This window comes from Diabrotica virgifera, chromosome 5 (genome assembly GCF_917563875.1).
Source record: "Diabrotica virgifera virgifera chromosome 5, PGI_DIABVI_V3a".
NCBI classification, from domain to species: domain Eukaryota; kingdom Metazoa; phylum Arthropoda; class Insecta; order Coleoptera; family Chrysomelidae; genus Diabrotica; species Diabrotica virgifera.
In genome coordinates, this window is record NC_065447.1 from 29,961,031 (window position 1) to 29,985,933 (window position 24,903).

The 24,903-nt window shown below is 32.3% G+C and overlaps 1 protein-coding gene across 3 annotated transcripts in view; it reads right to left on the reverse strand.

Moving 5' to 3' along the window:
• Positions 1-1,786: 1,786 nt before the first annotated feature.
• Positions 1,787-24,903, reverse strand: part of LOC114334824 (open rectifier potassium channel protein 1) — a 185,368-nt gene continuing 162,251 nt past the window's right edge. For all 3 annotated transcript variants that reach the window (XM_028284942.2, XM_050651345.1, XM_028284924.2), the window contains one exon: positions 1,787-11,685. In XM_028284942.2, coding sequence (XP_028140743.2) covers positions 10,328-11,685 — 1,358 coding nt within the window. In that variant the 3' untranslated portion in view covers positions 1,787-10,327. The remainder of the gene's footprint in view (positions 11,686-24,903) is intronic.

Consider the following 24,903-nt stretch of genomic DNA (forward strand, 5'->3'; position numbering starts at 1 on the left):
GTAAAATACACGTCAAAACTGTGGAAAGTTCCATCGTCGGAAAATTTCATGTGAAAACTGAATAAAAGACGACTCAGCTCGAATGCGCGACACGGAAACTAGCGATATTAAAAGAAGAAGTGGCTACTGTAAAAAAAACTGAAAACTTACAAATCATCTCGAACAGGCAATATTTTTACGGAGATGTTTGTCTCGATCTGAGATGCAGGCACGAATATTATTTATAAGTATTTACTTACGCGATTCTTCCTAGGTCAATTCGGTCAACATGATCCATCTATTTGCGGCATCTTGATCATGTACAACTTATCACTTCCTTGACTCAAGTTTGTCTTGAAATATGCTCATTCCTTATTCTATCTCTGAGAGAAATTTCTCTTTTGGTTCTTAATATGTACGTACATTTCTATAATTCCCAAAAATCTTGCCACCGACGCTTCAGCTCTTGTTTTCGCTGCATATGTTGGTATTGACCTTATAGAGGCATTATATATCCGGATTTTGCTCTCTACGCTCATATACTTGTCCCATTTGTTCCTCCATATGATCTCCTTCAGGTATCCCGATATTCTGGCTGCATTACAGGCTTGCTCTTTCACTTACTCTGCAGGATATCTATCATACAAAACATCCACAATATTTCGAGGTGCTTAAAATTCATGGCTTGTTCTATTATGTGCTCGCTAATCATTAGCTACATCTGATAGGGCTCTTGGCTATAACCATTAACTTGATCTTTACGAGAGATATTAACATATTTCTGGTGCGCAGTAATATTTAATCCATAAAAAGGCGTCGAAGGTCATGATTATTGCACCATTCGTGTAGCCAAATTCACTCAAAGCTTGGTTATCTATTTTGTAGCCAAAATTGGTTTCATTTACTCGTACCATTATCTTGTCGATGAACATGTTAAAGAGATTCGGACAGATATTAATCTGCCTGATTCCTTCCGATGCATTTATTTCTTTGGTCAGTCCATGTTCCGTTTTTGTTCTTGCTTTATTGCGACTATTAAGCACCGTGATTATTGCTATGATTTTTACTGACAGACGTTCCTTTGCTTCATGATCGGGTTTACGCATTTCAGTTGGACTCCGTCGAACGCTTTTCTAAGATCAACTGAGATCAATAATGAACTCTGTACTAGTTGCTGAATTATGAATAGCTATTGATCCTGGATCTTTGTTGTTCTTCTGATATTCCTACGGTGTTAGTCAACTTCTGTGATTCTAAGATTTTTTTATGTAGACTTAAGTAGTGTTATTTCTCTGTAATTATGTGCGTCAGTTTTTACTCCTTTTTTGTAATTATTGTTGTAATGCTCGCTGACCATTCCTCTGGTATCTTATTATTTTTTTCAAATATATTTTTCAATTTTGTCACGATTTCTGAGCTAAGGTTTATTAGTAATCTCGTTATTGATACCATTGATTTTCATTTTTTGAATTCTACTTGTACTTCGTCACTAGTTATATTCTTCATATATCGGTATCATTGTACATATTATTTAAAATTTCCCATCTCGGTTTTATGTAGGCTTAATAACGTCTTTTGTTTCTTCATTTTTTGTCTGCTTTCTCTAAGCACATTTAATACTTCCTTTTGAGATGTATACATGTCACGATCTAACTCTGCTGAGAATCTTTTCTTTATTTACTTCAGTCCATCCATATTTGCTTCATTATTCAGCACTCTTTGGCTTTGGGAAGGCTCATTATTAAGCAAAAGCTTATTGAAGAGTCAAGTAGTAAATGAAGTGAAAAAATAAAATGACATTCTTATAAAATAAAAAAAAAACTATTTATTTACAATACTGATATTTTAACAATATATCACAATCGTATTATAATTATTAATAGGGTAATATTCTAAATATTCTATCTCTATAACATTGCTTATTATGGTGTGTTTATATCATAATAGTCAAAAATTTTAACAAACATATTGAGACCAACATTTTTGTAAAGTTACCAAAATTTTACAAAAACTTTTATCCATTAGATATAAATAAAGTGTCATATTATGTCAAAACGGTGGAGATAAGTTGATTTGACTGGGAATTTATTAATCTCAAATAAGTTGTTGAATTGACAATATAATAGAATGTTACCCTAAATACTACTTTTGCTGTATTACATTAACCTAGAATTGTACCTCAAAACTACTGGTGTATTTTTTCAGTCATTAGTCATTAGAAAGGCACATAATGAAGGCCATAATCAAGTTTCATAAGATATAACGGTTTCTTCGATTTAGCCTGTCTAAATTTTTACGAAAAAGAAATGTGTGTAATATGCTCTTTGATATATTTTTATAATCCCAGAGAACGACAGTTCTCGCTAGTGGCTCACAACCCCTCTATATGCGACACTATACAGGGTTGCGAGAAAGTCTGGCCACACGTTATTTTCCCGGAAACCGCTAGAATGATTTTTATAAGTTTTGGTGGGTAAGGGTCTTTTAATGCGGCCGATATTATAGTGGTAATTACATTGTTGTCAAATCTTCCGTTTTTCTGAAAATCTAACGAACTTTCTTATTTCAAATGGAACACCCTATATATTTTTTAATTTTTGGAATCCTTAAGGGATACTGATTATTTTTCATATGACATTCCCTATACCTAAATGCCATAATTTCGAAGCCATACAATTCATACACGTTCTCTGAACCGCATATTGGAATATTTTCCTGTGGATTTTCCCTAATTATAGTAGTGCTTTGGCGGGCCGCGTAAAAAGTTGCAAAGGGCCCCATGCGGCGAGCCGCAGGTTGCCGATCTCTGCACTAAAGCATCAGCAGTTCATCCATATATACCGCCATCATTTTGTACTCTGCTCCAAGTATAGCGTGAAACCAAAGATTTAAGCTTGGAAGATTTAAGTCGTACTTTTACGGCTTCTAATAGTATTGGTCAATACCTTTCCAACGCGTGTCTAATTTTGAATCTCAGTTATACCATTTAAAAGCCACCCAGCTTAGAAATTTGACTCAATTTCTATTTGAAAACGGGAAAATAATTATAGGTGTGTGTGTATGTATGTAGAAAAGTTACACCGTTGTGAATTTGTTTTTCTGTTTTAAGATAGAGTAGGAACCGACTCAGAATCGGTGTAGTTTATTATATTTGATCACCCATAAGCCAACCTAACAAAACAAAACATTCCAGGACTGTACTATCAAAGTTCTATTAATGTTTGAATGTCCTGGACATTCAAGGAACATTCGGTGAACATCTGATTAAATTATTGGTGGAATGTTACCACAAGTCATTCTATGCATATTCTACCAATGTGCTATATTTTAAGAGAGGCCATTTACTATTCAATTTGCGTTCATTTTCAAATTTTCCGCGCGTGTATCTGTGTAGGGTCGCGTGGTCATCACATTTCATGATAACCTAAAAATTTCTGTAAAATGGAAATTGGTGGCTTTTTTTGCTGTTCTGTCTGTTAGTTTTGCTCTGCTCTGGCCGGATCTCTTTTGTTTAAACAATTATGTAAGTATTATAAAATCCTTCAATTTTCTTTATTCTTTATAAAACGAATTTTTTATGCATATTATTACCTGTAAATAGCACCTATTCCTTTTGATTTTTAATTTTAAAGAAGAGAAAAATTACCATTCATTTTAATTTTTTTTAGAATCAGCTGAAGGTGGTCTACAAAAAACCAGATATAACCAAAAGAAAGATATAAAAAGTGTGTTGGCTAGTTGGAAGAAACTCCACATTGTCGATGCATAATAAGTTTACTTTATAAATAAATATTAAGACCTGTATGGAACAAGTAATATAAAAATTATACAAAGATTTCAGAACAAAATACTGAGAAATATTGTAGATGCTCCTTGGTATGTGACAAACAGCGATCTCCATAAGGACCTAGAAATGAAACTTGGATATAATCATCAAGAAGATGACAGGAAGTTACGAGCAACAACTTCATAAGAACGAGAATATTGAGGAAATCCAGCTCCCCGATAGTACTGGGCAAACTAGAAGATTGAAGAGGACAAAGCCTTTTGAACTAGTTTGAGTGATAGGTGATAGTGATGTTAGAATAGTGCACGATCTGGTTAGATTAGATAAGCGACGCTATGGGGTAAGCTCTTCAATTTAAAGAACAGTAGTGATTTAGGTTAAATTAAAATTGCTCATTGGTCAGTATTGACCAGATCGTAATTGTAATGTACAATTCAATACAATGAATCATCATCGTAGTGATGATTATGGAAAAAAATATATGACAAAATTTTGTGCAATACAAATGTTTATATGTATCAAGGATATATTATTTGGTATGGCCACATATACATCTGGTATATCGTCGGTGATGTGACAATACCTCCTATCTGCTTTTTCATGAATTTTGTAGGAGACGAAAAACCATTTTTAGGGTCATCTCTTGTTGTCACATGTAAATTTTGACATGTTTTGTAGTAAATAGATAGTTGAATTTACTACAAAACAAGTCAAAAAATATTATATGAAAACAGGAGGTGACTGTAAAAAAAGTTTTTATTCTCTCTTACAAAACTCATGAAAAAACAAATCGGTGGTATTATATCACATCAGCGACTATATCCAGGAAATGTGTAAAAAATATACTGTGAATGTTCAAAGAATATTCGTAAACATTCATGGAAAGTTCCAATAAGACATTCAGGGAATGTTTAAAATGCTGACGGAGAGGATTTTCGTGGGACATTTAGGGGACGTTCTTGTGCTTTTGAGGACATTCCAGGAATGTTTTCAATGTCCTGTGTGTACATTCTAGGATCATACATTGAATGTTTGGTGTTATTAGGGCAGGTATCCGCTGTGAGCTCGTAGGTAGACGGGATATCTAAAAGTTCGTGAGCACCAGTAGTGACAAGTCAGTGCTGGAAATGTGACATAAATGTCAAAGTGATTAATTTAAAACATTGAAATTAAAAACATTAATAGGAAAATATATTAGTTGGTCAAAACTGTGGCATACATTTTTCCTTAAATATACTACTTACGTTTTAAATATTAAAATTTGGTTTTTTACGTTTAAATATAATTATTAATCTAAGTGCCATCTACACGATAATTGTCAAAGTATCAGAAGTAAGAAAGATGGAAACTAATATTCGCCAGTAAATACGTCAAAATAATACGCAAAATCTTAAAAAAACATAATCTAATTACTTCTTTATACTGTATATGGTCAATATTACACGATAAGGAATAAATAATAAATTTGAAACAATTATTTGCTATTATTCGTTATAATTTTCTCATTAAATTTCCGACAAAAGTTGAACTCGTAATCCGCTAGTTGTCGATACCAGCGAAGCTCCTAGCGGATAGGATTGGGCAGATAAAACAAGGGATATTGTTGTTTTTAGCAGATCATTATTTAATATATTTTGAGGTATAATTTGTCTTATATTGGTTCAATGGACAATCTACGAATTTTATAAATTAATACATACAAGATAGGTTTATATGTATTATAAGAAAATAATACCTGGTAACTACATATGATATAGGTAATTGCTAATTTGAGTATCTTAGAATTTGATAATATTGAAGATTTGAAGTATCATTTTTAAAGTGGTAGATAAAAATAACGCAGATAATAAAACTCTTGAAACCAGCTGACAAAAAACCTTTGATTAGGTTTTAATTTTTTTCAAATAAGAAGACTGGAATAGTATTCCTTTACAGAATAAGATTAAACGTATAGGTAACTGTGGTGAACATGGTTAGGAAAACCCATATTAGATCGAAAAAATACAAAAGAATGGTGGGGTGAACATATTAGAGTAGTGGTATAGTGGAGCAAAAATCAAAGATGGCAGCAAAAAATTACTCATGGTATAATAAATACAAACAGATCGACCAGAGCATATGCATCAGCAAAGCAAGCGATGCATGGAGAACAATAAAATCCGCAAGAACGCATAGAAAGAAAAAGCTCGTACCATCCTAACACCGCTAATACATAGATTCAAAATATTATTATCAAAATCTGTTGACTGAAGATAGTTCACATTTATTACTGAAGATATTGAGCACTCTTTCCAGTCAAAGATATCTTTTGTAGAAGAAAACTCAATAACACCAACTGAAGTAAAAAAGTTCTAATGACAATGAGAACTGACACACGAATGGAAAACAGCATTCGTATCAAACATATGTATATGAAATGGTGATGGATGAACGTCCTACGACTACAGTCGTTAAGTATATCAAACTCTATATGTATTTAAACTTTACTCTAAGAATATAAAAGAAAGAAAGAGAACCAAGTAACGGAAGAGAAGAAGCCAACAGGATTCCAGGAAGAAAAGTCTGTAGCATACTTCTTTTACCCCAAATATATATATTGGTATTTAAGCGACAACGCCCTTCGGGTAGGGACGTAGGGAGGAGTATCACTAAGCCGCAAGCCCGTATATCTTGTCCTACTGCTCCCCCATTTGCCGATCAGACAATCGCACATTCCAGTCTAAGTATCAGGTTCCTATGAATTTTAAACTGCTGGGTTAGCCTTTCTGCTTTTCGTGTACCGAGCGAGGAATTGATCTCGCATTCATCACAGCGAAGAAGTGATGTACTAGCCAACTCTCGTCCCGCTAATCTATCCAATCGACGTCCCAAATAGCTTTTAGAAAAAAGAATAGCCATAATCTTAGAAGTATGTATGTATATGATATTCGTAGATCTAAAAAAGCCTATGTTAACATACCCGGCACTAAAATGGGACCTCCAATGAAGGAGAATGGTTTAAGTAATATATTTATTCAAACAGCTAAGGACATTTATACGAATATACAACTTACAATTACTAAAAGGAATAAAACAAGGCTGTGCATCCTTATTTAAAATTGATTTAAATCCAGCACTAATAGTACATTCTTTCACGGTTTTTGCTGTAAATTTTAAAGAACCCCTTGGATTGACATGGAATTTGGCATACGCATGGCTAACATGTCAAAGAAAAAAAGAGATATTGTATCGATGTGTGCTTTTCCCCTGGGGGTGACTTTCACCCCCTCTTGGGGGTGAAAAAATATATGTTCACAATAAGACCGGAAATGAATAAACTACTAATTTTAAGTAAATTTTGTCCTATAGAGCTTTTTTGCCAATTCAACACTTTTCGAGTTATTTGCGTGTGAATATGTTCATTTTTTAACAAAATAACCACGTTTTTAGATGGTTTTTCGCAAATAACTCAAAAAGTAAGCATTATGTCGAAAAAATATTCTTGGCAAAAATATAGCCTGTAAAAAAGTAAAAAAAAAAAATGGTGTACGATTGAGGTCTCTGGACCTCGTAGAACCAGAGTTCAAATTTCAAATGGAACACTTCAACGTGAAATATCCAAAAAATGAAGCACTTTTTGGGGAAAACCCATTATAACTTTTTTAAAGTTTTTAAAATATGCTTTATTTCTGTTTTTATATCAAGTTTCTAGCAACAAATGCAAGCAAGTTACGCTCAAAATAAAGTTGACCCCTTTTGTTTTGGCAAAAAAAATCAGGAAGATCACCCCCTAATTAACAACTTTAATGAAATTAATCGTTACCGCTTCACAAATTATTTTACTTATTATGTTGTGTTTATATGATCTGTAGGTTTCATCCGTTTAAAGTGCTTATTTAGAAAAAAATTGGTTTTAAAGTAAAATTTTTTAAATTTTTAATTGGTTTTTTCAAAATAACTAAAAAATTATTAGAGATACTGAAAATCTCAAAAAACAAAAAATGTCAGCATTGCTTTTCTGAATATCTTCTATTTTTTGTTTTTATGTAAGACAAAAATTGATTAAGATTTAGTGTTTCTAAATTTGCATACACTCGTGATCAGTGACTTGTTCAAGCCCTTTTAACTACAGCCCTTTCAAAAATAAGCACTTTAAACCGATGAAACTTACAGATCATATAAACAATACATACACGAGTAGATAAACTTGTGAAGTGGTAACGATTAAGTTCATTTGACATACTAATTAGGAGGTGATTTTCACGATTTTTGTACCAAAAAAGGGATTAACTTTATTTTGAGCATAACTTGTTTAATTTTGATGCTAGAAATTTTATTTACAAAACAAAAATAAGTTTTTTAAACAGTTTAAATAAGTTGTAATACGTTTTTTCCAAAAAATGATTTATTTTTTTGGTTATTTCACGTTAAAGTATTCCATTTGGAATTTGACGAATATGAACCTCTTTTTTCATTAGCTATAACTCTGCTTCTACTAGGTATAGATACCTAATATACACATCATTTTTTAAAATTTTTTACAGGCTATATTTTTGCTAAGAATGTTGTTTTCGACAAAGTACCTACTTTTCGAGTTTGCGAAAAACCGTCTAAAGGCGTAGTTATTTTGTTGAAAAATGAACATATTCACTCGCAAATAACTCGAAAAGTATTGGACTGAATACTGAATGAAAAAACGCTATAGAACAAAAGTTACTTAAAATTAGTCAATTTATCCATTTCCGGACTTACTTTGTACGTATAGTTTTTCACCCCCGAGAAGGGGTGAAAGTCACCCCCAAGACCAAAGCACACCTCGGCACAATATCACTTTTTTTCTTTGACTTGTTTGAAGCGGTCCTTTAAATTTAGAGGTTTTGCAATATTTTACCGTTAAAGAACGTACTATGAAACGATGGAGACACATTATACATATAATATTATGTTATCACATGGGTAAATCTACTGATGACGATAAACTTGTCACTTTGCTGACCACCAGATCAGACCTATTAGTTAAGTATGAGGATGAGATCGAAACACTAGCTACTCGCATGATTTTTACCTTTAGGTTGATAAATGAATAAAAGACAACAATGCAAAATTGAAAGTTATTCTAGGTAGCAGTTGACTGTAGGCAGTCGTTTGAAACTCGTGGGGTGGGTGTTTAGAATTGAAAAATTGAATAGTATCTGCATACAGTTTAAATGAATAATAGTATATTATGCAACGAGCATTTAATGATGGTCATTATGAAGCGAGTATGAGGGTTACGAAACGAGCCGTATGCGGCGAGTTTCGTATAGAGTACAAGCTTCATAATGATAATTAAATGCAAGTTGTATACACTATTTTTTCTATGATCATTCACAACAAAAAATATATTCAAATTTATTAATTTTGTAACACAAGTAAATTCAGTAGTTTGTCAGTTTGACGGTTTGTTTACATATTGAGAACTGTCAAAGCGTATGTATTTGACTTGCCATTGGTCACTGCGCGTGTACCATCTTTATCGCGAATGCCATATCGCGATTCTATTGGTTAAAAATTTGTATCTTAATGAAAATCTGTATCATAATGAAGTTCATTATGATACAGGTAGTGACATCATAATTGATATATTATAGTATAACACGTGGTGACAGATATGAACTCCTAAAATTAATTATGCAGTGAAAGATTCAAGGAAGGCGCAGCATAGGTAGGAGAAAAATGTCTGCCTGAGAAACCTCAGATAATGGATTGGATGCAGCTCAACTGAACTCTTTCGGGCTGTAGTGTCGAAAGTGAGAATAGCAATGATGATTGTCAACCTTCGTCGCGGAGATGGCACGTAAAGAAGAAGTATGAGAATAGAAAATAGTATATTATGCAACGAGCATTTAATGATGGTCATTATGAAGCCAGTATGAGGGATAAGAAACGAGCCGCATGCGGCGAGTTTCTTATAGAGTACGAGCTTCATAATGATAATCAAATGCAAGTTGTATACACTATTTTTTCTATGATCATTCACAACAAAAAATATATTCAAATTTATTAATTTTGTAACGCAAACAAATTAAGTAGTTTGTCAGTTTGACAGTTTGTTTACATATTGAGAACTGTCAAAGCCTATGTATTTGACTTGCCATTGGTCATTGCGCGTGTACCATCTTTATCGCGAATGCCATATCGCGATTCTATTGGTTAAAAATTTGTATCTTAATGAAAATCTGTATTATAATGAAGTTCATTATGATACGGGTAGTGACATCATAATTGATATATTATAGTATGAGAATAGAAAAACATAGTTATAATCCAATTATATCAAAGAGCATATACCGGCAAAAACTCGGTCTTATACGTTAACACAGTATTTAACAAGTATTTGTTTTACGGCTTTCTTATCCTTAATACTTCATATTGGTAGTTTTAAAATCATTAAACTGATAATATACAAAATGAGTATGACAGTTTTGCTAATTGCACCACTATAGCCCGTTTTGGGAATCACTAACACATGTGAACAGATAACAACAGTCTCTTGATCTCTATATATCTAACAGGACCCATAGATTACAAAAGTGTTGTTCTTCAGTCTTTACTATCTTTCTCAGTTTCAGTTTGCTTACTCTTTAGTACTTGTGCTCGCACTGGACTCGAATGGCTACTGGAAGCTTTTCGTACAGAAAACCTTCTTAATTCTGATGTTTCCTGCAAGGTTAGGGAATTCCTTGCAGAAACACAAGGGCTATATGGTGGAGGAGAGCTCAGTATATTTTCAGATACTGGAGTCATTGAAAACCTTCTTGGCTTTGGACGATTTCTGGTTTGTGGTATTAAAGATGCCCTCCTTATTGAAAATGAAGGTACTAATGGATTACTGGGTGAATACCTTGGTGGGGTCAAACTAGCTAATCCTATTTTTCTTCTTGGTGGTTCTTTGTACTTACTTTCTGTTACTGCAGAAAGCGCTCTGATAAATTCGGCTATCGACGTTTCTTCTAAAACATTTTGGTCTGGCATGTTCTGCCTTTGGGAGTCACTATTAGAAGGAATGATGCTAGGATGACGTATTCTATTAAAAGATTCATCTAAATTTTGTTTTTCAATATCGTTTTCTCTAGAATTAGATTTTCTAAATCGATTAACCACTGTTTTCTGAACCCGCTGAAGAAAGGAATTCTTAGAGTCTGGGCCTGGAGCTGGAGCAACTGACATAGCTCTCTTCTTTTGATTAAATGCTTTAAGAGCTGTAGAAGCATCGTTACCATACCATGTATTGACAGATTGCTCTGTTAAATATTTTGGTGGAGGCTTGACGTCGCTTATTGCTCTTCTTCTTTGATTAGGCAACATGGGTGGTGGTGGATCATATCTTGCATTATTTAGGTTCTCGTCTTCAGAATAACCGGAAATTATACCGTCTCTAGCAGATGCCAAGCTTAACGCATCAACGACTTTAAGAAGAAGATCTTTCTGTTTCATAAGAGCATCAGAAGGCCTGAAGGTTAGTTCTTTATCGATCTTGTCTAGTTCTGATTCGGATTGTACTCTCTCCAAAACGTTGTACTTGTAACATTCTGACATTGCTCTTTTTCTAGCCGTGGTAGGAGAATTTTTGTTTATCCAAATGGTGAAATCTGGACAACTTTGACTTCTTTCCAAATATTGTGGGGTGTATTCGAATTCACCCTTATAAACTGGTTTAACTCGCATAAACAAAAGCTCGTGGAGCATGCTTCTAAATTCATTTCGTATCTTCGTGGGGGTGCTTTTAACCGTATGTGCTAATATTCTTTCTAGTTTCTGAATATGCCGGCTCTGCATACCTTTGGTAATAAATCCTATGATCATAATAACATATCCTAAGCCTCCTATTACCCACACTAGTAGGAAGATGTGGTAACACACAAAGACCCCTTTGCTGAACTGATGAACATTTTCAGTTCCTGAAAAAAAAAACACAAAATATTAGGGATGACTTCAGGCAATCTATTATTAAAGTAAAACATAAATAAAAAAGCAAAGTAAAATATAAAGTAACCATAAATAATTGAATCAATAATAATCAAATATAATCCTCATAACAAGATTTTGCATTTAAGAACACAGGATTAGTAAAATATGTAGGTAGGTACTTATAAATAAACTCGAAATGGAAATTTTTGTTGTTTTTGGAGTTTAGCCTATGTACCGGGTGTCCCAATAAGAATGGCTCTCGGCCATATCTGAGGAACCGTTTATAGTACAGCTTTGGGAAAAAAAAAATTATAACAAAAGTTACCTCCAGAAAAGCCTGGAAATTATTTTCATAATTGTAAGTCCACCGCTAGAGGGCGTAATTGAATATCAAAAATTAAAAAATCGAACTTTTACCTAATTTGTCTAATGAAAGGGCACTGGAAATCCGATTATCGTATTCTTCATAAAATTCTGCGCATATTTCATTTCACAAGTTTGTCTACCTGTGCAAATAAGAGGTGGGGGTAAGTGGGAACCTTGTTATGAAAAAATCGCTGTAAGTCCGGTTCTGCTTAATCGATTTTTGCAAACTTGGTCTTGTTGAAAACAGCTCTTTTTTGTCAATGTAATAGTTATAATTTGGAAACAGCATATTACGTAATATGCCGGGTAGTAGGCACTATTTTTTTTAGAAATCTTGTTTTCTTTGGAAAATATTAAATGCAAGTATGTATTTTTTCCCTGTTTTACAAAATTAGACCAAATTAGCAACAGAATACCGAAAACCGCATGTCGATACCTTTTTTCTATCTCGAGATATCTTAAGAAACGTGTAAATTTTAAACATAAGTGTTGCTGTCATATACCTAAGTGGAAATATTATAGAAGCAAGTAGTGCGCTATGGAAAAAACCAATGAAAGATTTTCCAGATGTCACCGTATATAATAAATCAAAACAAAATATGAAAAACTCTACTACTGGGGTGACGTCTTTGGGGATATTTCATTGCATATATTCTAGCCGCAACAGTTGCATTTCTCATGCATTCAAAGAATGTGGCTATCATGTCAAATGATTCTTCGTTTGCAAGAATCATCTTGAATTTCACTCTGCATAAATTTTATATAAAATTTAATCGAAACAAACCGCAACAAACCATCAATGAACAAATTTTGATGTTTTACTGATTTGACACATAATTTGACACATGATGACTTTTTGAAGTTAATACTTCTAATAGTTCTATTTTTTTCCATAGCACACTACTTGTTTCCACTTTGACTTCCTTAACTTAGTTTACCGGTGACAATAATAGTTATGTATTTATCTTAGTTGGAAATAGGATAATTGATATTAAAATATAATGAAATAAAAATTAAAAATTTGTGTAGAAAATCTGACGTTTTTACATTTTCTACGATTCATCGAGAGAAAAGCAAATGCCCGGAGGCAACAATTCGTAAAAATTTACATATTAACGCTAATTTTTTGGTATTATTTTAAGTATTAAAATTAGTGTAATATTGAAATAAATAAAATTAAACTGATTAAAATTATTTATTTCGTTAAAATCATAATAATAGAAGTATAACTTCTTACGCGCCTACAAGGTACACACTTTTTTTTTTTATTATATTTTATAGTGTAATTTGTCTTTTTGTTGTTTTGATTCATAATATACGGTGACATCTGGACAGTGTTCCTTTGTTTTTTTCCATAGCACACTACTTGCTTCTATATATTCCCACTTATACGACAGCAACAGTTATGTTTAAAATTTACACGTTTCTTAAGATATCTCGAGACATAAAAAAGGTATCGACATGCGGTTTTCGGTATTCTATTGCTAATTTGGTCTAATTTTGTAATACAGGAAAAAAATACATACTTGTATTTAATATTTTCCAAAGAAAACTAGATTTCTAAAAAAAATAAATAGTGCCTTCTAGCCGGCATATTACGTAATAGACTGTTTCCAAATTATAACTATTACATTGACGAAAAAGAGCTGTTCTCAACAAGACCAAGTTTGTAAAAATCAATTAAACAGAACCGGACTTGCAGCGATTTTTTCATAACAAGGTTGCCACTCACCCCCACCTCTTATTTGCACAGGTAGACTTAAACTTGTGAAACAAAATATGTACATAATTGTATGAAGAATACGATGATTGGATTTCCAGTGCCCTTTTATCAGGCAAATTTTGTAAAATTTCGATTTTTTAATTTTTGATATTCAATTACGCCCTCTAGCGTTGGACTTACAATTATGAAAATAATTTCCAGGCTTTTCTCGAGGCAACTTTTGTTATAAATTTTTTTTTTCCCAAAGCTGAAGTATAAACGGTTCCTGAGATATGGCCGAGAGCCATTCTTATTGGGACACCCGGTACCTACAAACACCGGCTAACCAAAAATGGTGGTAACTTTTATTAAGAGGTAAATTTTTTCAGATGCTTCTTCTATTAGTGTTGAATACAATAAGAATATCGTATGGCATTTTTGCCGGGAGATCTTTTCCGATTGTTCCGGTGCCATTTACATCTTTAAACCTGTTTCAAGTAACTATAGTCCAGGGTAATAAGGTTTTTTCCATGACACTTGAACAGCCAGGGTACTGAAACATTTTTTCGACAGGTAATACCTATAAGAGCAAATTGGAACTATTTCCTGCGTAGGATCTGGCGGCCATTTTTATTTATAAACAATTAAGTGTCAAAAAATGGCATTTTTCCTTTTTTTTTTTCAAATCAATGGAGAACAGGGAAACTTATGGTTTTTTAGTACAAATATCTTCGATATTATGGAAAAATCTTTAAAATGACGTATTACAAAGTTTGATATATACCCTATTCCACGGACATACGCCTGTTTTGGATTACTTCGACAACGAATATTTTACTGTGCAAAATAAGAAGAACGAAAGTAAATTGCAAATTACATTGTTGTTTATTGGAATAATTATTAGCGCCATTTACTTTCGTACTTCTTATGTTGCACAGTAAAATATTCGTTGTCGAAGTAATCCAAAACAGGCGTATGTTTGTGGAATGGCCCATACTCATTTATTTTTAATATAATTGCGAAAAAATGTCGGAATTGCAAAAAATTTATTTTCGCAATAACTGTTGTAAAAATTAATGTACCGTTTTGAAATTTTTGGCAAATAAGGTCTCTTTGGTGCTTAATATGCGATAAAAATTTCAAAGCGATTCATTCAATTGTTCAAATCTTATTCAAATCGTTTTTCCCAGACAGCATTTTTTTTTGCAAATAACATAAGTCAGAAGAAAATGACGTTAGAACCATTCCACAGGTGTCAAATGAAAGAGCATGAGCTATATTTTCAACAAAATTTAAAAAAGTAAATAAAAGAATGCATTTATTAGTAATAAATAATTATGCAAAGTATCGTAAATCTTTCCTTATAAACTTTTTATTTTGTTATATAAGAAATTATACATATTTATTACAATTTTTTATCAATTATGATATAGATAACATTACTTGGTTGTTGTGCACTTAAAACAGGGTAAAAAAGTTAATTTTTTTGGAAAAAGTTATTCAAAAAGTTTATAAAGAAAAATTAACGATACTTTGCAAAATTATTTATTACTAATAAATGCATTTTTATTCACTTTTTTAAACCATGTTGAAAATATATCTCATGCTCTTTCATTTGACACCTGTGGAATGGTTCTAAGGTCATTTTTTCTGACTTATGTTATTGCAAAAAATGCTCTCTGGGAAAAACAATTTAAATAAAATTAAAACAATTGAATGAATCGCTTTGAAATGTTTATCACATATTAAGCACCAAAGAACCCTCATTTGACAAAAATTTCAAAGCTGTACACTAATTTTTATAACATTTATTGAGAAAATATTTTTTTTTGCAATTCCGACCTTTTTTCGCAATTATATTAACAAGAAATGAGTATATCAAACTTTGTAATACGTCATTTTAAAGCTTTTTCCATAATCTCGAAGATTTTTTTTTTTTTTTTTTTTTTTTATTTTGGCTTAGACTTACCGTCATACTGCCAGACACATAAGGAAATCTCGAAGATATTTGTACTAAAAAAAAAAAAAAAAAAAAAAAAAAAAAAAATCATAAGTTTCACTGTTTTCCGTTGAATTGAAAAAAAAAAAGGAAAATGACATTTTTTGACAGTTAATTGTTTATAAATAAAAATGGCCGCCAGATCCTACTCAGGAAATAGTTATAATTTGTTCCTATATATATTACTTGTCGAAAAAACGCTTCAGTACCCTGGCTGCTGAAGTGTCACGAACAGGGTATATTTTTGTCTTATTACCGTGGCCTACTAGTGTCGACGTATACTAGCCCAGGGCAAGCAAAATGCCAGCCAGTATGAGTGTTGAAATTTTACATTTATACAAAAATTGTGGTTTTTTCTTTGTGCGTTACCTCATAGAGTACTTACTCAATAAAGTAATTGGGTTATACGTTTTTTGAAAATTCGCAAAATGACAAGAAATACTTTTTATCACTATTTGTCCTATCTATTTTATCACTATTTATCACTATTTACTGCATCAGTTTTTAAGATGGTTATATTCTTTCTCATTCAAACTTGCCGTATTTACTGCATTTAAGATAGAATCTGGTAACTTCTCATCATAACAGATAGCATTAAAAGCTTCTCAGTTTTTTCATTATTACCCCAGGTAGTCCTGTCGCCAGGGGGGGTACAACGGCCTCCTTAATTCAGATGGACTTACCCAAGTTTTTTTATATATTTTGACCCGTAGAATACGAATTTTTTGGGTAACAGTTGATCCGGATGTCGATAAGATTGTTATAGACAAAGAACTTGAGGAATTACATAACAGTGATTTCTCGCAAAACAAAACATCTTTTTGTATTTTTTGGGTCATTCTAGGCAAAAAATGCTCTGACAAGTTTTTTCGTAGGATGCATAGTTTTCGAGATAACCGCGGTTGAACTTTCAAAAAATCGAAAAATTTCAATTTTTGAACCCGAATAACTTTTGATTAAAAAATAAAGTAGCGATTCTGCTTACCGCATTTGAAAGTTTAAGTCAAATTATATCGGTTTTGATTATTTGCATTGCTAAAAATTTATTATTTTATTGGTAAACAAAGCTATAAACACCTAGTGCGTGAGTGATGTTTTCAATTATTTCTCATTTAAAATCGAACGAGTAGGTAGAGTAGCTACAAGTGCAAGCGAGGCAATTTCTACGTAGCATGCGTTAAAACGCATGTATTAGGCACGGGAAACACTATGTGTTTATAGCTTTATTTAGCAATAAAAAAATTAATTTTTAGCAATGCAAATAATCAAAACCGATATAATTTGACTTAAACTTTCAAATGCGGTAAGCAGAATTGCTACTTTATTTTTTAATCAAAAGTTATTCGGGTTCAAAAATTGCAATTTTTCGATTTTTTGAAAGTTCAACCGCGGTTATCTCGAAAACTATGCATTCTACAAAAAAACTTGTAGGAATATTTTTTGCTTAAAATGACTCAAAAAATACAAAACGATGTTTTGTTTTGCGAGAAATCGCTGTTATGTAATTCCTCAAGTTCTTTGTCTATAACAATCTTATCGACATCCGGATCAACTGTTACCCAAAAAATTCGTATTCTACGGGTCAAAATATATAAAAAAACTTGGGTAAGTCCATCTGAATTAAGGAGGCCGTTGTACCCCCCTGGCGACAGGACTATAGGTGAAAAATAGGTCGATTTCAGGATATAATTCAGGAATTTTTGAAACCTGTCAGGTGTTGTAAAGGAGGATGCCAGGAATAACTTCTACTAAAATGTAACCAAAAATATTGTGCGCTTTTCTTATATTGCGATTTTCATTTGTTAAATTTGCAATTTTTAAAGATTTTTAATTTTGCAGCTTAGGATATTGATTTTAGAAAAAAACCTTTTTGTAGAAAACTATAGTAAATTAAAAAATCTACAATTTGAGCTATGGTAAGTTTAATTTTGTTTATTGGTTATTGCAAAACAGCCTGCGAAAATTCCAAAATGGCCGTTTTTTACAATTGCAATATTTATTGTACAAATCATTTTTTATATTTTTTAAAGCTTTAAAATGAAGATCTTTCAATTCCAAACATAAAAAAAGTTGTAAAGCCAGATTAACGAATTTGTTGCTTAGATATTATAAATTGTTTATCCCAAGGGGTCAAATATCGAAGGCTATAACTTTTTGAAAAAAAAATCGTAGAGAGTTGGTGAAACATCCAATCTCCTTCTAAAGAGTTATATTTTCATATTCTGATGTAAATAAATGCGTAAAACATTTTTAAACCTCTAATTTTTGGGTTTGAAAATAAGGGGCAAATTAGTTTTAAACATTTAGAGCTGAAGCGGCCCTGTACATCCTATGAGTTTTTAACTTACAGACTATTGTTGCTGAGGACGAAACCAAGATTTATAAAAAATAAAAAAATTCTACGACTAACTGAAGCCGAGATAATTTTTGGGTTTGAAAATAAGGGGGCAAATTTCGTTAAAAACATTAAGAGCTGAAGCGGCCCTGACCATCCTATGAGCTTCTAACTTACAGATTAAAGTTGCCGAAGACGAAACGAAGATTTATAAAAAAATAAAAATTTTCTACAACAAACTGAAGCCGAGATAATTGTTTTTGGTTTTCTTAAATCGTAGTGCCTTTTATTATAACCATTAAGAAATTATTTTACAGTCATTGACTAAAGAAAGACTTATGTTATCTTAAAATAAAAATTATTATAAAATATAAGTACATTTAATTATTAAAAATTATTTTTAAAATCGGTGCTTTTGCGAGCGGCCGAATTTTGCAAATCGCTTCAAATCCGCGCGCTCGGAAAATTTTTTACGTAACTTATATTAAATTTTGACAGAAAACAATTTAATAATATTACCATTATAATATAGAGTCTGTTTACCACTGTATTTGTTTTTCTTGTTAAACTTTTATATGTGAAATCTCATTTCTGAACAAATAATATTACAAAATATGTGAAATATATAACTATATTTTTAATTTTCTCATTGTTATATAAATATAATAATAATAATGTTACTTCTTATTATACAATATAAAACTTTTTCTTCTTGGCGAACATCCAAAACGGATAGTAACTACAAGAAGAAAAAGTTTTATATTGTATAATAAGAAGTAACATTATTATTATTATATTTATATAACAATGAGAAAATTAAAAATATAGTTATATATTTCACATATTTTGTAATATTATTTGTTCAGAAATGAGATTTCACATATAAAAGTTTATTAAGAAAAACAAATACAGTGGTAAACAGACTGTATATTATAATGGTTATATTATTAAAGTCTTTCTTTAGTCAATGCCTGTAAAATAATTTCTTAATTGTTATAAATAAAGGCACTACGATTTAAGAAAAAAAAAACAATTATCTCGGCTTCAGTTGGTTGTACAGAATTTTTATTTTTTTATAAATCTTCGTTTCGTCTTCAGCAACTTTAATCTGTAAGTTAGAAACTCATGGGATGTACAGGGCGGCTTCAGCTCTAAATGTTTATAACGAAATTTGCCCCCTTATTTTCAAACCTAAAAATGATCTCGGCTTCAGTTGGTCGTAGAATTTTTTTATTTTCTTATAAATCTTCGTTTTGTCTTCAGCATCAATAATCTGTAAGTTAAAAACTCATAGGATGTACAGGGCTGCTTCAGCTCTAAATGTTTATAACGAAATTTGCTCCCTTATTTTCAAACCCAAAAATTAGAGGTTTAAAAATGTTTTACGCATTTATTTACATCAGAATATAAAAATATAACTGTTTAGAAGGAGACTGGATGTTTCACCAACTCTCTACGATTTTTTTTTTCAAAAGTTATAGCCTTCGACATTTGACCTTTTGGGATAAACAATTTATAATATCTAAGCAACAAATTCGTTAATCGGCTTTACAATGTTTTTTATGTTTGGAATTGAAAGATCTTCATTTTAAAGGTTTAAAAAATATAAAGCAATGATTTGTACAATAAATAATGCAATTGTAAAAAACGGCCGTCTTGGACTTTCGCAGGCTGTTTTGCAGTAACCAATAAACGAAATTAAACTTACCATAGCTCAAATTGTAGGTTTTTTAATTTACTACAACTCTCTATTAAAAAGTTTTTCTCTAGAATTAATATCCTAAGCTGCAAAATTAAAAATCTTTAAAAATTGCAAATTTAACAAATGTAAATCGCATTATATAAAAAAAGCGCACAATATTTTTGGTTACATTTTAGTAGAAGTTATTCCTGCATCGTCCTTTACAACACCTGATAGGTTTCAAAAATTCCTGAATTATATCACGTTTTTTCACCCACAGCCTGGGGTATATTTACTATTTTCGTTAGGAATAAGCTACAATTTTATTTCATTCAAAAAAATTTAGTTCGTAATATTGATTAACAGTGATTATTGAATAATATTTCGTTGTAACAACAATTTAATCTTTTGTTTCAACGAACTTTCAGACATTGGCGAATATATTTGGTTATTGTCACAATGATTGAATAATAATTGTGAAAATAACTAGAGTACATTAATCAATAACACTCGATTTATTCAGCCAAAAACTTAGTTTCATATATTTAATAAATAATGCTAATTCTGGCAGCAACTCACTTTCTTGATTTCGTAGATGACAAGCAATTACCTTGGTTTATCGTGACAATGTACAGATTTCATTAAAACAATGTACAAATGTTGTTAATATAGGGTAATATATGATTATTGTATAGATGTAAACTGATTTTTGTGACAACGAATGCATTATTCAATCTACTTCTGCGTTTAATAACCACAATCAATGCGTTCATGGTGACAATAAACGTAGTTGTTGAGACCATAAATGTTTTGCTTGACCATTTGAAATATAACGGCTTTTCCTTATCGTGATACAAATAGCTTCTCTGTGTTACCATTGTTTAAAAAAGAATTCTTTGTTAAACGATGCTGTTACCTCTGCCGAAGTTCCGAATCATAATTTCATTTCGTTTCCAAGTGTAGTCCGTAGTAGAAGGAAGTTTTCGTGTGTCTATTATCGTGAAATTTCGGTCGAATTCTTTTTAAATGTATTCATTTTTTTCGAATCCAGAGAAAACTAATTAGTATTTTTGAAAATTTAAATGCAGAATAAAATATTACAGTACTATCGAGGGTCTGAAGTCCCTGAGAGCTTCTAAAATGATTACTTTAATAAGTCACAGGGGTGAAAAAAAGAAAATTTAGTATGATTTTTAATTTCAAATATACCATTCAAAAGAAACTTTTTGTTTATTTGTAGGGACTTTGAGCCCTCGGTAATAATGTAATCTTTTATTGTGCGTTTAAATTTTTCAAAAATACTTATTAGTTTTCTCAGGATTCCAAAAAATAATTAATACGTTTAAAAAGAATTCGATCGAAATTTTGCACCTGCGCTCTCAAAAAGGAATAAAGTGTTATACATTTTTGGAATTACTATTTCAAACGCTTTTAAATGAACTGTCACATGATGTACTTTTCCATTTAAAAAAATGAAAGTTATGCCTGCCACCTGAAGAGGGATCGTGTAAAGTTCGAACCATTGATGTTCCAATATACTTTGATTATTTTAAAAATCGACCTGTCCGAGCGTTTTGCTTATGTGGGGAGGGGTTAAGGGGGGTGTAACACTTATTTCAGCGCACTGTATAAGTGAAATCATATGAGAAATCACACAGTGTAAATTCCATTAGGTTTAGGACAAAAAAGGGAGATTTAAAAAATTATTATTAATCAATATCATACATTGGGCTAATGCATTCAGTAATTATTAATATAAATTACGTTTATAGTAGGCATGAACGAAACTGATTGTAAGAATGAATAGAATTGCTTGTAAGAATAACCGCATTTATTGTGGGAATGAACGGAATTATTTGTAAGAATAAACGGAAATAATTGTAGAAATAAACGAAATACGTTAGGGGAAATAACACTGTTATTGACACAACGAGTAGTCTTCGTCGGTCAAATAACGACGTTGTTGTTTCAATGAATAGTGTTCGTTGACTCAGTGAACAGAGTTCGTAATATCAATAAAGTGATATTATGGTATACATAATGAATGTTCATCCATTCAATAAACGTAACACATTGGCTCAACTAACGAAAATAATGAATTAATGAACATCGCTTTGTTGTTCCAATAAAACCAAGAATTGGACAAATTTTAAGTATTGCGTTTGTTGTCTGAATTAACATTTTTATTGATATTACGTACCTTTTTCGTTGAGTATTTAAAATTAAGCTGGCTCGATCAGCGCATCCTCTTCGGTTTTATTCTTTCTACATTTGCTCTACAAGTCTTCTCCACTTCTCTCTATTTCTCGCTCTTTGTTTGACCTCCCAGGCCAATCTCAGGCCAATTCTTTCAATATCTCTTGTTAGAGTTGCTCTCCAGCTATTGTATGGTCTTCCTGTTCTTCATTTTTTCCGTCTGGTTGGTATTCGAATCCATTTTTCTACGTTTGATATTTTATCCGGCCAGTTTATTTTTAGGGTTTTCTCAACGATTTATTTATAAGGGTTTCTAAATTTTTCGAAATTTTTTCTTCCTGACTCCAAAATTCTGCGCCATACAATAATATACTTTTAATACAGCTTTGATTTTGGTTAATTCTGATATAATATCACCTGTGCTCTATTATATTTACTTTAAAGAGTTATATGCATGTTGTGCCTTTATTATTATTTTTTCTACAGCTGATCTACTACTGCCATTTTAGCATGATGGATCCCAGACATGTAAAGTTATCTGTAGTCCGTCCGCTATAACTTATCCCATGCGGTACGATTCATATTCAATCAAAATAAGTCAAAACATAAATTTAAATGAACGTCGATGTGTATATACATTTTGTTTACTGTGAGCTATATACTAGACACATCGGCGTACATTTCACTTTCTGTTTTGACTTAATTTGATTGAAAATGAATCGTACCGCATGGGAATAGCTATTTGTATAACAAGGGAGGAAAGTCCTACTTTTCCTCCCGAGAATGAGGTTTACTACCCGACGCGTAGCGGAGGGCAGTAATCATTCAAGGGAGGAAAAGGCACTTTACTCCCATGTTATACATATGGTTTTTCCACCTTCCTCAAATTAATAACAAGTCATTTTTCATTTTTACTTAATTTATTTATGTAGCTAACCAACAAAATTTATTAAAACTAAAACTAACAAGTAGGTACAATATAACTGTCAACTGTTAAATATAAGTCAAATTATTAATGTAAATTAAATCAAAATAACAATTTACTGTTTTTTACCATTCTGCAAAATACTGGGTGTTTTATAAATAAACTTTAAATGTATAGATACTTACGTAATAGAAAATAGATATTGTACAGGGTGTCAATAAGTTATATTTCATGAATGACGTCACTTTTACTTTTCCTCCCTAGGGAGGAAAAGTACAACTTTGCTCCCTACAATCAAGTCCGGAAAAGTATACTTTCGGTAGAGGTAGGTGGAAAAAGTTATAGCGGACGGATTATACTTTCTCTATTTGTCTTCCATTTATTTTAATTTTAGTTTCTTGGTTTTGTTTCGTTTCGTTATTTTTTGTATATATCTTCATGTCCAATGTCCATTACGTTGGAGTATTTTGCAAGCTTGTCGATCTTCTTTTGCATATGGTTGCTATGTTCAATTAGGAGACAAATGTCACCAACAACTAATTATGCAAGTTGCATCTAATACTTGTTTTTTATCGCTTACGTTCTTCATGATGTAATCCGTTACTATTAAAAATAATGTAGGGGGCAGTACGCATTCTTGTTTAACTCCGCTTTGTATAGCTATGTCGTCTTCTACCAGTTTTCTCACATGTTCCAGTCTAGCTCTATATCCCATGTAGGATAGTCTGATCGAGTTAATATGTTTCATCATCGGCAGTCCACATAGTTTTACAATCTTCCACATGTGTTATTTGTTTGTACTATCGAAGGTCTATTCAAAGTCAATAAACATTATATTTATATTTTTTTGCCATATCACTAGCGTGTTTCAAGATGGAATTGACCTTCTTTTTCATGTGCCATCTTCTCCAAGAAGGTCAGCAACCATCATGGCAATTCGCACTTCCGATACTGGTGTTCTAGAGAGATCAGCAGAAGTTCAGTTAAACCATGCTCAAATTGTTTAATCAGGAGATGCGTCTTTTTCCACGACTTTTTCTACCCTGTATTCTTCCTTGTATTATTAATTGCAACAAGTTATAACGCTCGCCCCTTATGACATGTCCCAGATATTGAAGTTGTAATGATACGCTGATACGCCGAACAAGCATCGACACTTGGAACCGTGCGATTCTCTCAAATCGCGCAGATGCCTCCACTCAGTTCCACCTGTCCGAACCAACACCGGCAGAAGGATATTTAAGAGAGCCGCAAGCAGAGATCCGAGAGTCCTGAAACGACATTTCTGGACTCCACAACCAGTCAAGCGAGGTGAGCTAGGCAGGCCGACCTGAGTAGCGAGGTGTACCGTACCGACGTGATTCGCAAGCTTAGACAGGTCAACTCGCCGCAAGGTGCACTGTAGTGAAGTGATTTGTGGCTCATAAGTAAACGTCGTTACTCGACGCCCGGAAAATACCAAAAATGCCGACAGATAAAGACACAGACTCAGTTACAGGCGCCACGACAGGTACATCATGGATAAATCGTCTCTCCAAAGAAGAATTACAGCGCGACGCCGAAAGATGCGGAATAGGTTCCAAAGGAACCGTCAACGAGTTAAGGTTAAGACTCAGAACCTTTTAAAAAGAACGCGGGGAAGCAACAGGAACAATTCCAAAAATCAGTACTTCCAAGGAAACTGAACCAGACACACTTGACCCAGGGAAATTTCGATAATCAGAAGCCAATTACAGGACTTAACAATGACAAAACAAATGAGGCAATCAGATTTGTTAAATCAAGTACGGAGGTGGAACACACAATTCTACAAGAAACATTCGGATGCGGTAGACTTCATGGAGAGAATAGACGAGTTAAGCCTAGCCTACGAGGTCGATAAGCAAGATCTGCTAAAAGCATTACCAGAATTGTTAGGAGACCATGCACAGGTACCGAAACAACAACAGAAATTGGAATTCATGGAGGGACTTCAGCAAAGATTTTAAGAAAGCTTTCTATCCC